The sequence below is a fragment of the Monodelphis domestica genome, chromosome 1, assembly GCF_027887165.1.
Source record: "Monodelphis domestica isolate mMonDom1 chromosome 1, mMonDom1.pri, whole genome shotgun sequence".
Lineage (NCBI taxonomy): Eukaryota > Metazoa > Chordata > Mammalia > Didelphimorphia > Didelphidae > Monodelphis > Monodelphis domestica.
Window position 1 is genome coordinate 147,719,006 of NC_077227.1, and position 14,069 is coordinate 147,733,074.

Consider the following 14,069-nt stretch of genomic DNA (forward strand, 5'->3'; position numbering starts at 1 on the left):
AGCTATTTTCCTTCTAATTCTTTCTCCCAGATCTTACATTCAATTTTAAATAAAAAACAAAACAAAATCTTACCTTGTGCTTTAGAATGATACTAAACATTTGTTATAAGGAAGCAGAGTAGTAAGGGCTCACCAATTGAGCTTAAATGACTTGCTTGGGGTCAAACAGCTAGGAAGTATCTGCTGCCATATTTGAACCCAGGCTGTCCAGGCTCTGTTTGACTTTTTACCCACTAAACTACCTAGTCATCCCCTACACTTCATTTAAAAAAATTCTTGCTTCATTTTTTTCTAGGTATTCATGTAGTCCTTGTGGAGAATACATACTTTTCTTTTAAGTCTCTATTTTGTAGCATTTACAGAATTCTTTTCTTCTCTGAGGGTCAGGGGGCATATTTAGATTTGTGATATTTTTTAAAAAATAATAGTTGGTATTTTCTTTGATTTACTCATTCTCTTCAGCTTTAATTCGTAAATGGAGGTTTTATGCCAGGTCATGATTCTGTTTTTAGGTGGAGTGTGCCCTGTTCTGTTTTTAGGTGGAGTGATTAACCCTGCTCTATCTCTCCTTAGATTACCTTGGACTTCAAGCTCCCAGGGAGTAAATACCTCTTGATATTTGAGGTTCAGAATATTTAATCTTCAGGGTATTCTACTGCAATATTTTTCAAAGTGTAGTCCAAGGACTCCTGGGTGTCCTAAGATCTTTTTGGGGGTCTATGAGATAGAAACTATTTTCATAATAATATTAAGGTTTTATTTATATAATAACAAATATTGGTATATATAATCCAAATAAACAATTTTTTTTGTGGAGTGTCTCCAGTAATGTTACAATGTTAAAAGAGGTCCAGAGACAAGAAGAATTTGAGGAATAGTGATCTATAGCACATCAGGGATAGCTAGGGACTTTGGAGTTCCTGGATGCCTGAACTCTCCTAGTATGTATATTTTCACATCATTCTGGTTTCTGTCACTCCCTAGGGTTTCCTGACCTCCTCAGGGATATCTCTGGGGGCTTCCATTTTTGCTGCAGACACAGAACTTTAAAGGTTACAATGTCTGGTCTTTCACTGGTCATTTTGGGAGGTTGGGCTTGTTTGCCTGATAGGGAATTAGCTTTGTTGGTGTTCCTCTTTCCTATTGTCCTTTGGCTTCTAGCTGACTTCTAATAATTCTGGGATGGAAAAAAAAGTTATTTTAGTTTTTCATGGAAGTTTCTTTATTATTCATCCATATGGTGTGAATTTCATGATTTTTCTGGAGTAGGTGTATGGAAACTACAAGGTTTTCAGGCAGCCATTTTGGCTGGAATACTGCTATCTTTTCAAAATCCTTAAAGAGGAGTTTTGAAATGCAATTCAACAAACATTTTAAAAGTATCTACCATGTGCAGAATACTGTCTTAAATTATTGGGAGATGCAAAGATTACATACTGGTTTCTGCTTTCGAAGATCCTATCATCTAGAGGGTGAAATCCAATACAATTATTAGAACAAAATTAAGAGGGTACAAAAAGATGTTTGGAAAAGGAATAGTTACATCCTAGGAGGAATAGAACCCCACATATAAATGGATATAGTTCATAAGGGTAAAAGGTGAATGGGCCAGACTCACTCAACTTGGAAAACTGAAGGAGGAATGTCTTAATAACAGTTTTCTACCATAAGAAGGAGACAGTATGAGAAAGATGTTGAGTGGCTATATTCCAACTCTGCTGTGGTAAGAAAAAGAAAAAAAAACACAGGGTTTTATTGTAACTGAGATGTATAGTAGATGATAAGGAGGAATTTCTGACCACAAGGGAGATTGTGGAATCTCCAAAAATGGAGAACTCAAAAAATTGGGATAACACAATATAAGTTTAATCTTTCCTAGAGGCAAACCAATTAGCACCATGACCTCTCAAAACATCTATTCTCAAAATCTCTAAACAGTTACATTTTAATATTACTTTCCTTCAAGGATCAAATTAAATTCTGAATATTTCTCTTAAAAATGGTAATCTGTAAATTTAAATTATGTCTTTCAGTACCCTAATGAAGGGTACTATGATTTAATCAGTTCAAATGGGCTTCTGTTTGGAAGGAAGGTCTATCAAACACTAATAATATGCATGTGAACACTATTTTTAAAAGTGATTTATTTTCCACAGCTTAGTTCATCTCTGTTACTACCCTGATTCCTGATTCCTTCCTCCTGCCCTGGCCCTTCCCAGGGTCTCCACTGGGCTATGAATGTTTTCTTGAATTATTCATTTGATGTTCATCAGGCCACAAGACAATTTCTGGGAAGCAAGAATGTAAATGCTTAGGTAAAAAGTACCTAATTACTCTCAAAAGATTTTTTTTCCTCAAAGGCAGGAAGCATATCTATCTGATGTTTTGTGGTGCTTCAGATGCAAAAAAAAAATTGGTGAATAGTCACTAAAATTCATTCTGAATCATTTCATATGTAAGGATAACTATACACATTAAGGGGATTTAATTTCTGAAAAGAAGCTGCATATCTCATTTGCCATGACAATGAAGTAAGTAATTAACATTGTGGGACACTAAAACTCATATATAAACTTTGATCCCAATAAAAGGCAACAAGTTGTCAATGAACCAATTCTATTCAATCTAGAAATGAACCTTAAAAAAAAAGAATGATTAATTCAGCCAATTTGGCAAAACTATAAACCCCTAAATCTTCCCTAAGCAGGGGAAGGATTGCTTTTTGGAAAAGTACAACATGAAGAATTTTCCATTTCTTTGACACTCAATTTAGACCACATATTCAATCACATTTCAATTACCTCTGAATACCAATAGCAAAGGCAATTTCTTTGTGAAGTGCAAAGAACTTTAGGAATTTGGCTTAGGCTTGACAAATCGAAAAATTCAACAAATATTTGTCAAGTGCTCACTGTGAGCATGGTTTCATGTAGGGTACTGGGAACACAAAAACAAAAAGCATAAATTGTCCCTGCCTTTGAGAGCTTACATTGCGATGACAGGAGCATAGGGAGATTACAACATGTACATAAACTAAGTATAATATAGGATAAGGAATGATGGGAAGAATGGAAATATCAGTGGGAAAGGGGATCAGAGAAATAAGTAATCAGTAAAAAAGTTTGTGACTGACCTAACCTTGGAGGAAGATTCAGATTTAGAAAAAGGGAGATGAAGAGGAATTATCATCTTAAAATATCAGGAAATCATGTCAAATTAAGATAATTTTTAGGGGAATAAAATCATGAGAAAACTGCTTATGAATGATATCTCTCTGGAGGATTCTACTATTTCAAGTTATTGGTGAGCTACATATATAAAGAGATTATTCTTAGTTACTTGGCATCTCTTCTCATCACTCCTTGAATGGTAAGTCAACTATAGAAATGTCTTTTAAACTTCAAGGTTCAATTTGAAAACATCTTCCAAAGAAGTCATTTACATAGTCCAGTTTTTTTTTTTACTTTCAGCTGTTACAGGGTAATCAATATAATTGTACCTGAAGAATAATTTCACTTTAAAAGGAGAGAAAGAAAAGGAAGGAAACTGATGTTGCAGAGAACAGCCCTTATTGAATGTTCTCCTTTTGAAAACCAGAATTCCCCCAAAGAAAAAAACAAATGGTATGCAAAACTTTTCAACAGAGGCTTAGGTTTTGGTATGGTCTAAGAGTTATTAGTCATTTCTTTTGACTTTCCAAAGAAATGTTCTTCTGATTCATATGAGGTAATGGAATCAATTAACTTAAGATTTTAACAGATGGCTTACTACACATTTCTAAATAGGATGCCCATGCCATCACCCTTGAAGAGAGACAGAAGCTAACCAAATGTGACACCAACTCAATGTGAGTGTAAGAGGGATTTTTTTTTTACCTTGAATTTGGCCCTGCCTTTTCTAATATGTTGCTCTAAAAATAACTTGTGGCCACCAAAGACATATGTGGTAGCAACAAAGAAAATACTTCCTTGAAGAAAAAGAAAATAGACCAGGTTTTTAGTGAAATATAAGGGCTGTAATTGCCATTTCCTTTTGTCATTCTTAGCAGGAGGTGCTGTGAGTTAGCACTGCATCCTGGGTGAATGACAAATATAGTGGATTCCAAAGCAAAATGAGGGTGGAAAGACAGAACTGGCAACTCATACAGCGAGAAATTATTCTCAAGTTATTGAAAGACTCAAGAAAAATAAAAAAGGCTACCATGGAGCCCTAATGAGATTAATGGAGTACCCAAATGGGGCAGAGGATAGTGAATAAAGTCAAAGTATGAGGGGTTAGAGGGAAGAGATGGTTTGAAGTAGCATCTACAAAATATACCTTATGTCCTATGAATTCCAACATAGATCTACTACATTAAAAAAAACAACACCTTATCTTCCATCTTATAATCAATACTGTGTATTGGTTCCAACACAGAAGAGTCCTAAGGGCTAGGCATTGGGGGTTAAGTGACTTGCCCAGAGTCCAGCTAGGAAGTATCTCAGATCAAATTTGAACCCAGGACCTCCCATCTCCAGGTCTGGCTCTCAATCCACTGGGCCCCTTAGCTGCCCAAAACACACTATATTTTTAAAAGTCACATTTCTTAGGCAGTTTTGAAAATTTTCTACTTTAATTAAATAATTCTATTATAGCTCTTCTAGTCTTACTCTTCCAATTTGTACTTTTGTCATGGGATGGGTCCCCTAAGGGAGAGCTAACCTCTCCTCTGGCAATAGGTTTTTTAGAGTGAGATTAAGGGAGGAAGCAGGGGGCAGAGAATGAGCATTATATGGCATCTACTATGTACCTGGAACTATGTCAAGCACTTTCCAAATATTCTCTCATATGATACTCACAACAACCCTGGGAGGAAGGTACTGTTAATATTCTCATTTAACAATTGGGAAAATTGAGACAAACAGAAATTAAATGATTGGCCTAGGCCAGATGTTTAGTAACTGCCTGTGATTGAATTTGAACTCATGTCTTCCTGATTCCAGATCCTGTGCTCTATTGCCTATGCTATCTAGCTGCCCCTATTGGGTGCTTCCCCTTGATAATTAGCCAGTGTCCTCAAGTAGTTTTTAATGAACATTATTTAATCAGGTGGTCTTGTCAGAATAATTTGATATATAACATTCCCTTCAAAAGTCTAGGGTACATTCAAAAATATAGGCGAATCTACCATGAGAGAGGGCATAAATTTAAGATTACAATGAAGGTAAAAGTATATACATACAAAGAGTGGGTGTAGAAAAAAGGGCAAACATAGCTCCTGACTGCTAGACATTCTCTCTTGAAGAGATCACACTTCTTAAAGCTGCTTCCTCCCTCAGTGGCTATTTTTCTCAATCTGTGTTTGCTCAGCATGCCTCTATAGGCTCCATGATAGATGCATGATCTCCTCTTGGATCAGTGTCTTTGATGAGAGGGTTAGTGGGGTGGAGGAGTACTGTTCACTCTCCAAGGTTAATTCCCTCTCTGGGGCTGGAGGACTCCAATCTACATCTCTTCTTCCACTGGACAAATGGACTGATCTCATTGATGGACTATTATTTTTCATACACAGTCCTAGAAGTATGCTTGATTCTTTCAACCAGTCCTAAGATGTTTCCCGAGTGGTATCATCTGCCTTCATGCAATTATCAAAGCCATGTAATCCTCTAAAATTGATTAAGGGCTTCTTCTCACATAGTTTGCAATTCTGATTGACTGAATTCCAGTTGTCTGGACCTTCTGTGGTTATGTCAGTTGAGGCAGGTGTGTGTGGTACAAATCCCATCCTTACTTCATAAAAATAAAACAACTTGAAAGAACAAACAATGATCTGAATATGACCTAGCTCTTATCATAGAAATGAAATCCTACCATTTTGGTATTTTGTAATGTAGTCTCTCACTGTTCTTACTACATAATGAGGATACTCACTAAACCTACTCTGACATATTGATGAAGTTGCAGATGTTCTTTCAAAATTCACTTGAAAATACATATAACTTCTATTTCTTTGTTTTCCAATTTATCAGAATCTATAAATTAAGAGTTAGCATGCTTTTTATAACTTGATTAGTCACTGGTTTAATAATTGGGCTATTCTGTGAGGATAGGTGATAATTGTCAAACATTATTCTATCCCTCCATTTCCACTTTAATTAATCAAAGGGTCAGTTGAATTCCATGGAAACTTTGCTATTCTGAAGACCAACCTGGAATTATACTCAGTTATACAACTGCATATACTTTTTGGTCCAAAAATTCCACTATGAGGTTTATTTTCTAAGATGATCAGATCAAGGAAAAAGGAAAAGAAACTATATATATATATATATTATATATATAATATATATTATAAAATATTTAAAGCAGATTTTTTTTTGTCGTGACAAAGAATTAGAAACTGGAGGGATGCCCATCAATTGGGGAATGGCTGAACAAATTGTGGCATAAGATTGATTATAATGAAATACTATTGTCATAAGATATGACAAATAAAATGATCACAAAAAACCTGGAAAGAAGTGATGAAATGAAGTGATGCAAAGAGAAGTGAGTGGAACCAGAAGAACATTGTACAGAGTAACAACAATAATGTATGATAATCAGCTGTGAATGACTTAACTATTTTCAATAAGGCAAAGATCTAGGACAACTCCAGCAGATTCATGACAAAAAAGGCTATCCACTGTGGCAGAAAGAACAAAGTCTGAATGCAAATTGAAACATAGCATTCTTCACTTTATTTCCTCCATGAATTTTTCTCTAGTGTAAGCAAAATATGTTTTATTTCACAGCATGATGAACTGGGAAATATGTATTATATGATAATATATGTAAAACTTATATCATATGACCTGTCTTCATGGGGAGGGTGAAGAGATAAGTTAGAAGCATGACTTTTTATGAGAAAGAGGCTTGGCTCAAGATAGCCAGAGATAAAATTGAATCTAACAGAGAACAAATGGATTAATGTAAAAAATGGGGTATGCTTTTTTTTGTTGCTTATGTGAATCACTTAAGTAAAAGCTATACCAGCTCTAATATTGAAATGAAATAAAAGAAAGATGGGGACTATAGGTCATCTATCTACTAACACCAAATGAATTTACTTACCTGCCTGCTCCAAGGCAACCATTGTTGCCTGTTCAATTAAATCACGTTCAATGAAGCTCCTGAAGTCTTCACTGTACACACTGAGGTCTGGCAGTTGGAATGTGTAGATGGGCATCTCCAGGGGAAATTGTTCATTGCTGCATTCATTGGCCACATGGGATCGGGCAAGGGAGACTATGGCTGAGCTGGCATGAGAAATACCTCTGGAAAGACGTTTTTCTAGGAAGAAAAAGAGCTATGATGTCTGAGTGGCTTGTAAATGCCAGTCCCAAACCACCATGTGTAGATTTTCCTATTTATATATAATACCCTCCCCATCAAATACTGCCTTTTCTATTCAATATATCTTTCTCAAAATGTATTCAGGAAGGTGGGCTGAAAAAATATCACTTTGAGAAGAGCTCATTATATTAAGCCACTAAGAAAGATAATTGGTAAAGACTTAATAGAACAAATATTTATTAACATTCTAAAAGATTTTCATTATTCTTGTTCATTTTGAGCTCAAGCTGTATCTTAACAAAATTCAGACAGAATTCTGTGCACAACTATCATTTCATATCATTAAAATACATCAAAGAGATTGGAATTTGTTTTTTATCTTTAAAGCAGGTGGCAATCTATTTTAGATCTAACCATCGTGACTTCAATTTCAAGACAGATTCTTTTTTATTTGTTCTGATAAGCATGACATATATGGAAATATGCAGACCTCAAACACCAAAGCAATCTGTATGTTTTTCCCCCTATCAGTACCATATATTGTCATAAAGTGCTTATAGACCATGCCCTACTTAAGAATAATAACTATATAATACAGAATTTTCCTAAACAAAGGTTTTCAAACTTTTATGGGAGACAGAATCCTTTATTTTAAACACAACTTGGCAGAACCCTTGCAGTTAAATTTGTTTTTAAAGTGTTTAACCTGGAACAATTTTTGTTATAGGGTCTGAGGACTAACCATGAGCTACTTGGTCATCTTAAAAAATGATATAATAGTAAAATCCTTTATAACACTTAAAATTTTATAAAATGAGTACAACCAAATGACAGAAAACTAAAAACAATACATAAATATTTTTTAAAATATTGTCTTTTTTATATCAATTTTAATAATATTACAAATTATTTATTTTATGAGAGGCATGTGATTGTTACACATATATGTGGGAATAATATTAGATGAAATAATATACCTTAGAAGCTGCTTCACAACAATTCTCATAGGGGAGAAGAAGAAGACAGTGAATTTCTAGTCATTCATTCATTCATTAGTTCTGTTTTTGTTTTTAAGAATATTTTTAATTATCTGTATTTTATTTGAAAATACCTCAATTTCTATAGAACTAAAGACTAGCTAATAAAATTATAATGCACAAAGTATATCAGAATCCCATGAAAATCTTATCAGAGTCAAATACCATAATTTCATCTGATTTTCATTTGTTATTTAGTATTTAAAGTAATTTTGCTCAACTTATATGATCAGTTTTACTTATTAATATCCTACCATATTGTTTATCCAATTCAAATTTTCTATTATTATTCAATTTAGACTCCACTAGAAATATTTATACAAAAAAGTTGTAGTAATAAAAACCCAAACCTATAAATAAAGGAATATAGAGCTAGCTAGAAGGGACCTTGGAGTTCATCTAATGTAAATCCTTCATTCTATAGATGAGGAATCTCAGCTTGAAAAGGGTTAAGTGATTTGCCCAAGGTCATATAGGCAAAAATAAGATTTTAATGTCATTATTCAATTGATATTCTTTCTAAATTATCATCTGTATGCTTAGTTACTAAATCTAATAACAATAATAGCAATAACTTGCATTTATATAGTGCTTTTTGCTTAAAAAGCCCCTTATGTCAATCAATCCTTATGGCAATCCTATGAAGTCAATAATGGCAATATTACTGTTATTATATGAAATATGAAGGAAATTGAACACTAGATTATCAAGGTCCATGAACTAAATTGTATAGCTACCAAGTAATGGAACTGGGAGTCAAGTATGGGTTTACTGTCTAGAGTTAAATTTGCATTTAGGCTGAGTACTTGGATCTTTAGAGCAGAGATCCTTAACCTAGAGTCTGTGATTTTTAAAAATGTATATTTTGATAACTATATTCAACAAAATGTATTTCCTTTGCAATCTTATTTATTTTATTTTATACCCCTAAAAACACTTTCTTTGTAATTCATAGTCTTCATTGTACCATGAAAGAGGTCCATGATACAAAAAAGGTTTAGACCTTCCACTTTGGAGGAACTGTCTATTACAATGATGTCTTTTTTTTTTAATCATGAAGTATCTAAGATACTTATTGTAGTTCAATAAATAATTATTAAATACTTAAAATGTGCAAAGCATTTTGGTAGATGTGGGAAAATGTGAAATTTACATAAGATAGTCCCTTTCCCTAATGGAATTCCCAGTAGAGATATGAAGAATACACAAATAACTATAATTTACAATATTTTGCCATGAGAATTGCATAATAAATACGTTAGAAAGTTGTTTCTTTTGTACCATCATTTCTTTCCCTAAGATTCTAAATCAAGGAATAACAATAATACTTCAGATTTTCTTTGAATTACTCCATCCTACCTAATTATACAATTTTTAATCAACTAGCATTTACAAGGATTTACTATGTGGCAAGGAACAGTGCTAAACACTATGGATATGAAGACATGAGTGAAACAAACAACTTATGTCTTCAAATAGCTTACATTCTATTGGAGGAGACAACACACGCATATGTATGTGCACTTACATAGATATATAGAAAATTAGGTATATGATATTATATATACATATAAGTATGTATAGATATGTCACATATAAGTATGTATATATGTATGTGTATAAGTATATATGCATATATAAATATATTGCATGTGTACATATAAGCACATATATGTATATTATATTTTCAAAAAGAATTTAAGGTAGTTTTTTGGGAAGGAACATACTACTTTCTGGGATGATCAGAATAATACTTATTGGAAAAGATGTCTTGAATTGAGTCTTCAAAGAAATCAGAAACTCACAAAGCAAAGGTGAAGAAGGAGTCCAATTCAGGTATGGGGAAATGAGAAATGGAAAATAGTGTGTGTGGAACAGGAAGTAGGCAATAGTATTGCACTGTAAAGTAGTGAGAAGGGAATGATGTATAGGAAAACTGAAAATATGGGAAGAAATCTGGTGGTGAAGAGATTTAAATGGCAAAGTTTATATTTGATCTTAGATGTAAAAGGGAGGCATTGAGGTCTATTGAATTATGGGAATCTGATCAGATGTTTACTTTCGAGTCGGTATGAAAAATGGATTGGAATGGAGAGAGGCTCAAGGTAGGGAGGACAAAAATGAGACTATTACAATAGTTCAGGCAAGAAGTGATAAGGATCTGAACTAGGGTGATGATTGGGTGAGTAGAGAGGAGGAGATCTAATTGAAGACCTGTGAAACAAAGAGATCTAAAACATCTAGCCATTTGTCTTACAGAAAGTAGTGCCCACCAAATATATTCATATAAACATTTTTAAAGGATAAAAATACTCATGTTTAGCAATAAATTAAATCTATTGTAACATAAGAAACTGAAAATATATACATTTTAAATACACATTTGTCAGTTTAGGTTACAATCACAGAGTCAATTTTTTAATAAGACAGATATTCTTCTTAGGTTTTCCAAATGAAATGATCATAGGTTCATTGTAAGTATTGTCCCAAATTTCATGACAAGCTCATAAAAGTAGTACACTTGGGACATCATGGTCCTACAACATCTGTTTCTGATTAGGTTACTTGTTAACAAGAGATTTTCCTACTTGGGCTATTCTGCCTGATCTCTACTTCAGCCCCCTCTACTCATCTGCCTACCATAAAGAGATATGCCCCCTTCTCTCTCTCTGTCTCTTTTTCTGTCTGTCTCTTTCCCTCCTCTTTTCTCCCTCCTCTCTTCTATATCTGTTTTTCTTTTTTAAAGGGCAGTAATGGACATAAATGGCATTAATTTACTTTTTGGTCAAAAAGATCCTAAAAATGAATTGTCAGGAGGTCATGGAACAATCTATACCAAATGTGGTTCTCAGATGGAATCTGAGAGAGGAGTTTTCGGCAAATCATGTTTCAATATTGATAATATTTTATTCTAAACTTAAATAGCACATATACCTTTAAATTTGATTTTCATACTCCTGATCAGACTTTCATATTATGTTTTCATGAATAAGAAGTAATTATATGTTGATTGTGTAATAAGTACCAAAGAGAGGGTAAATATTATTAGGCACTTATTCTGTAACAAAATCTGATAGGGTCTATGGATGCAAAGTTGGCAAAACTTTCACTTTAGCAGTTTCCAGTTCAATGGGATGGGGTTCAAGTAGGAGGGGAGAACATATAGAATATACAACCATGATAAAAGAAAGAACAAAATTAAAAAATTAAAAAAAGGAAAAGTCTAGCAAAGCTCCATGAGAAATGTCAGAGATTCCAGGAACTGGAAGCATTACACTCTGGGTGATCACTCAAGCCACTTTTTTATCTATGTGGCCTGGCATATCACCTAATTTCTCAAGGACTTGGTTTTCCGTCATCAAATAAGGGTGTTAAATTTGATAGCCTGGGAAGTTCTTTTGTCACTAAGTCTATTATCTCAGTGATCCCATACCCTATATGCTGACCCAACCACTAGTTTTTAGAGGGAAAATGTCCTAACCTCTAGTCATTTGTAGATTAGAAAAAGGAATATTGTGATTACATGTGCTACAATAGTAAAAAGGCCGCAGATCTTGGTTTCAGAGTTTCTGGGTCTAAATTCTAACTCAACTACTAATTAACTACTTTTGCAAAGCTGAATTAGTCCCTTTGACTCTCTGTGTTTTAGTAAACTGTAAAATGAGACTGGATGGATGATGATTTCTAAAATTCCTTCAATTTCTGAAACCTAAAGACATAACTATGATTTCTTTAACCTGGAGCAAAAGTGGAGTAGGGTGAGGATAGGGAGGTGTGGCAATGCAGAGCAGTCTAACCATGGGTTCAATCATGCTGAGAAAGGGAGAAGTCTAGCATTTGTTACTCCTCCCCACTCCTGCCCCAAAGAAACCCCTACCCTATGCTCAAGGTTGGGAGAAAGGATTTGGGTAGCTCTTCCAAAAGCAAGTGTGGATTGGAGTTGTGAAGTGAGATATAATGACAATGTTCTGGGGGAGTGGGGCAGGGAGCAAGAGAGACAGACAAACAGACAAAGACAGAGAAACAGACAGACAGACAGAGACAGAGAGAACACATTCATTAGTGGATGTTAAGGTACTGGGGAAAAGCTCTATCAGGCCTAGGTTCTGAGGAAACTGATAATAATATGTAATTTGGGTAATAAGGGTATCACACAATTTGAGAAGGGAAATCTCCCACCTTTTAAGATATATGATGCTAGGTGCCATGTAAAAAAAATGTAATTGACTCATCATTAATAGGACATATAATTGGAGAATTTTCTTTCTCAAAGCTGGGTTGATGAGCTGTTTTGACCTCAGACCCATATTTGGACCATCAGTCAACTTATGTTTCTGTATGGCATAAGGTGTGCCACTTGATGTTATTAAAAAATAATAAATGTTACGTATTAGTAGTTTGAAAGAGGCTGCCTCTTTGATGTAAAAAAAAATAGTTTCCAAGTGTTAAAAGATCTTCTAATGGGAAACAGCTATTCCTAATACAAATAATCATATATAATTTTCTTCTTCATATCTCTCTGTCTGTCTCTGTCTCTTTCTCTCATACACACACACACACACACACACACACACACACACACACACACACACACACCCGACCCAGTGATATCTTTTTTTTTTATTCCCCCCTCTAGAGTGTGAGTAAAATTTGGCATAAGAAATTATGGTGACAAAAGTTATTCCAAAGGGGCCTCCTCCAGTATCACCCTCACAAGAAAATTACTAAGTGCCTGGTGCTAGGAAGTACAAAACTTCTTAAGGGCTGACAAAAACAAACGTCAAGACTACATTTGCATCTTCCGACAGCTCTCGCTATCCTAAGACTTAGTTGCCATTTCGGGCACTGGGATTTCATAACAGAGAGACTAAATAAGAATCCAATTATGTGCCACTTGAACATCCAAATTAGAAACACTAAAATTTGAATTCTATTAAAAACAGATGGGATTATTAGCTAGGCTAGATAAATACAGCTAGTGCTAGGGTAGAATACAACATCTTCATGCAATATCTTTTTTAAAAAATCAGATGATGGCAGATAATTACTGCATTTATCAGTTTAGAAAATGCACAAGATTGTAAGATGCACCAAGATTTTAAAATGTAAAATAGCACTGTATTACAGATATAGCAGCTCTGATTTTTGCCCCCTTCTCTATATCTGAAAATTAGGCACACTGGGTCTCTGATTAGTTAGGGATGATCTGGTGGTGAAAAGGCCAATGTTATATATATATATAATACCTCTTACGAGGTGATGTGTGATTAAGATTACTCTTTTCTAGAGTAAAAACCGGATGGTGGTGGTTGGAGGTGGAGGTGGAAGAATGTCTTCTATCTAACCTGCAGAAATGAACAAAACACACTAATTGAGAAAAAGTTCCGAGTTATAATCTGGTCTCTGACATTAACTATCTGTGTGACAATGTTTATGTTGAAATACTCGGGGTATGTTTCATGAATAAGTGAATAGATTAATGACTGAATGAACTGGACTTAATGGTCTCTTTCCAGATGATATTTCTACAGCATGTTGTCTAAACTCCAGCCATCTTAGATTCTACATCCAGTTTACTGGGCTTTGATAGATGACTCTTTGACTTCTCTCATCTGGAAACAGATCTTCATGCCACTTCGATAGCCTGCCACCCTTTATTCTCAGCTTTGCAGCTAGCTATCCTTTATAGAATCTTCCATCTTTAGAATACAAGCTCCT

The 14,069-nt window shown here is 34.4% G+C and overlaps 1 protein-coding gene across 8 annotated transcripts in view; it reads right to left on the minus strand.

Moving 5' to 3' along the window:
- The window catches only part of OTUD7A (OTU deubiquitinase 7A), a 431,998-nt gene that overhangs the window by 98,566 nt on the left and 319,363 nt on the right, over positions 1 to 14,069 (minus strand). For all 8 annotated transcript variants that reach the window (XM_007479500.3, XM_007479503.3, XM_056807877.1 and 5 more), the window contains one exon: positions 7,093 to 7,311. In XM_007479500.3, the coding sequence (XP_007479562.1) occupies positions 7,093 to 7,311 (219 nt within the window). The remainder of the gene's footprint in view (positions 1 to 7,092; positions 7,312 to 14,069) is intronic.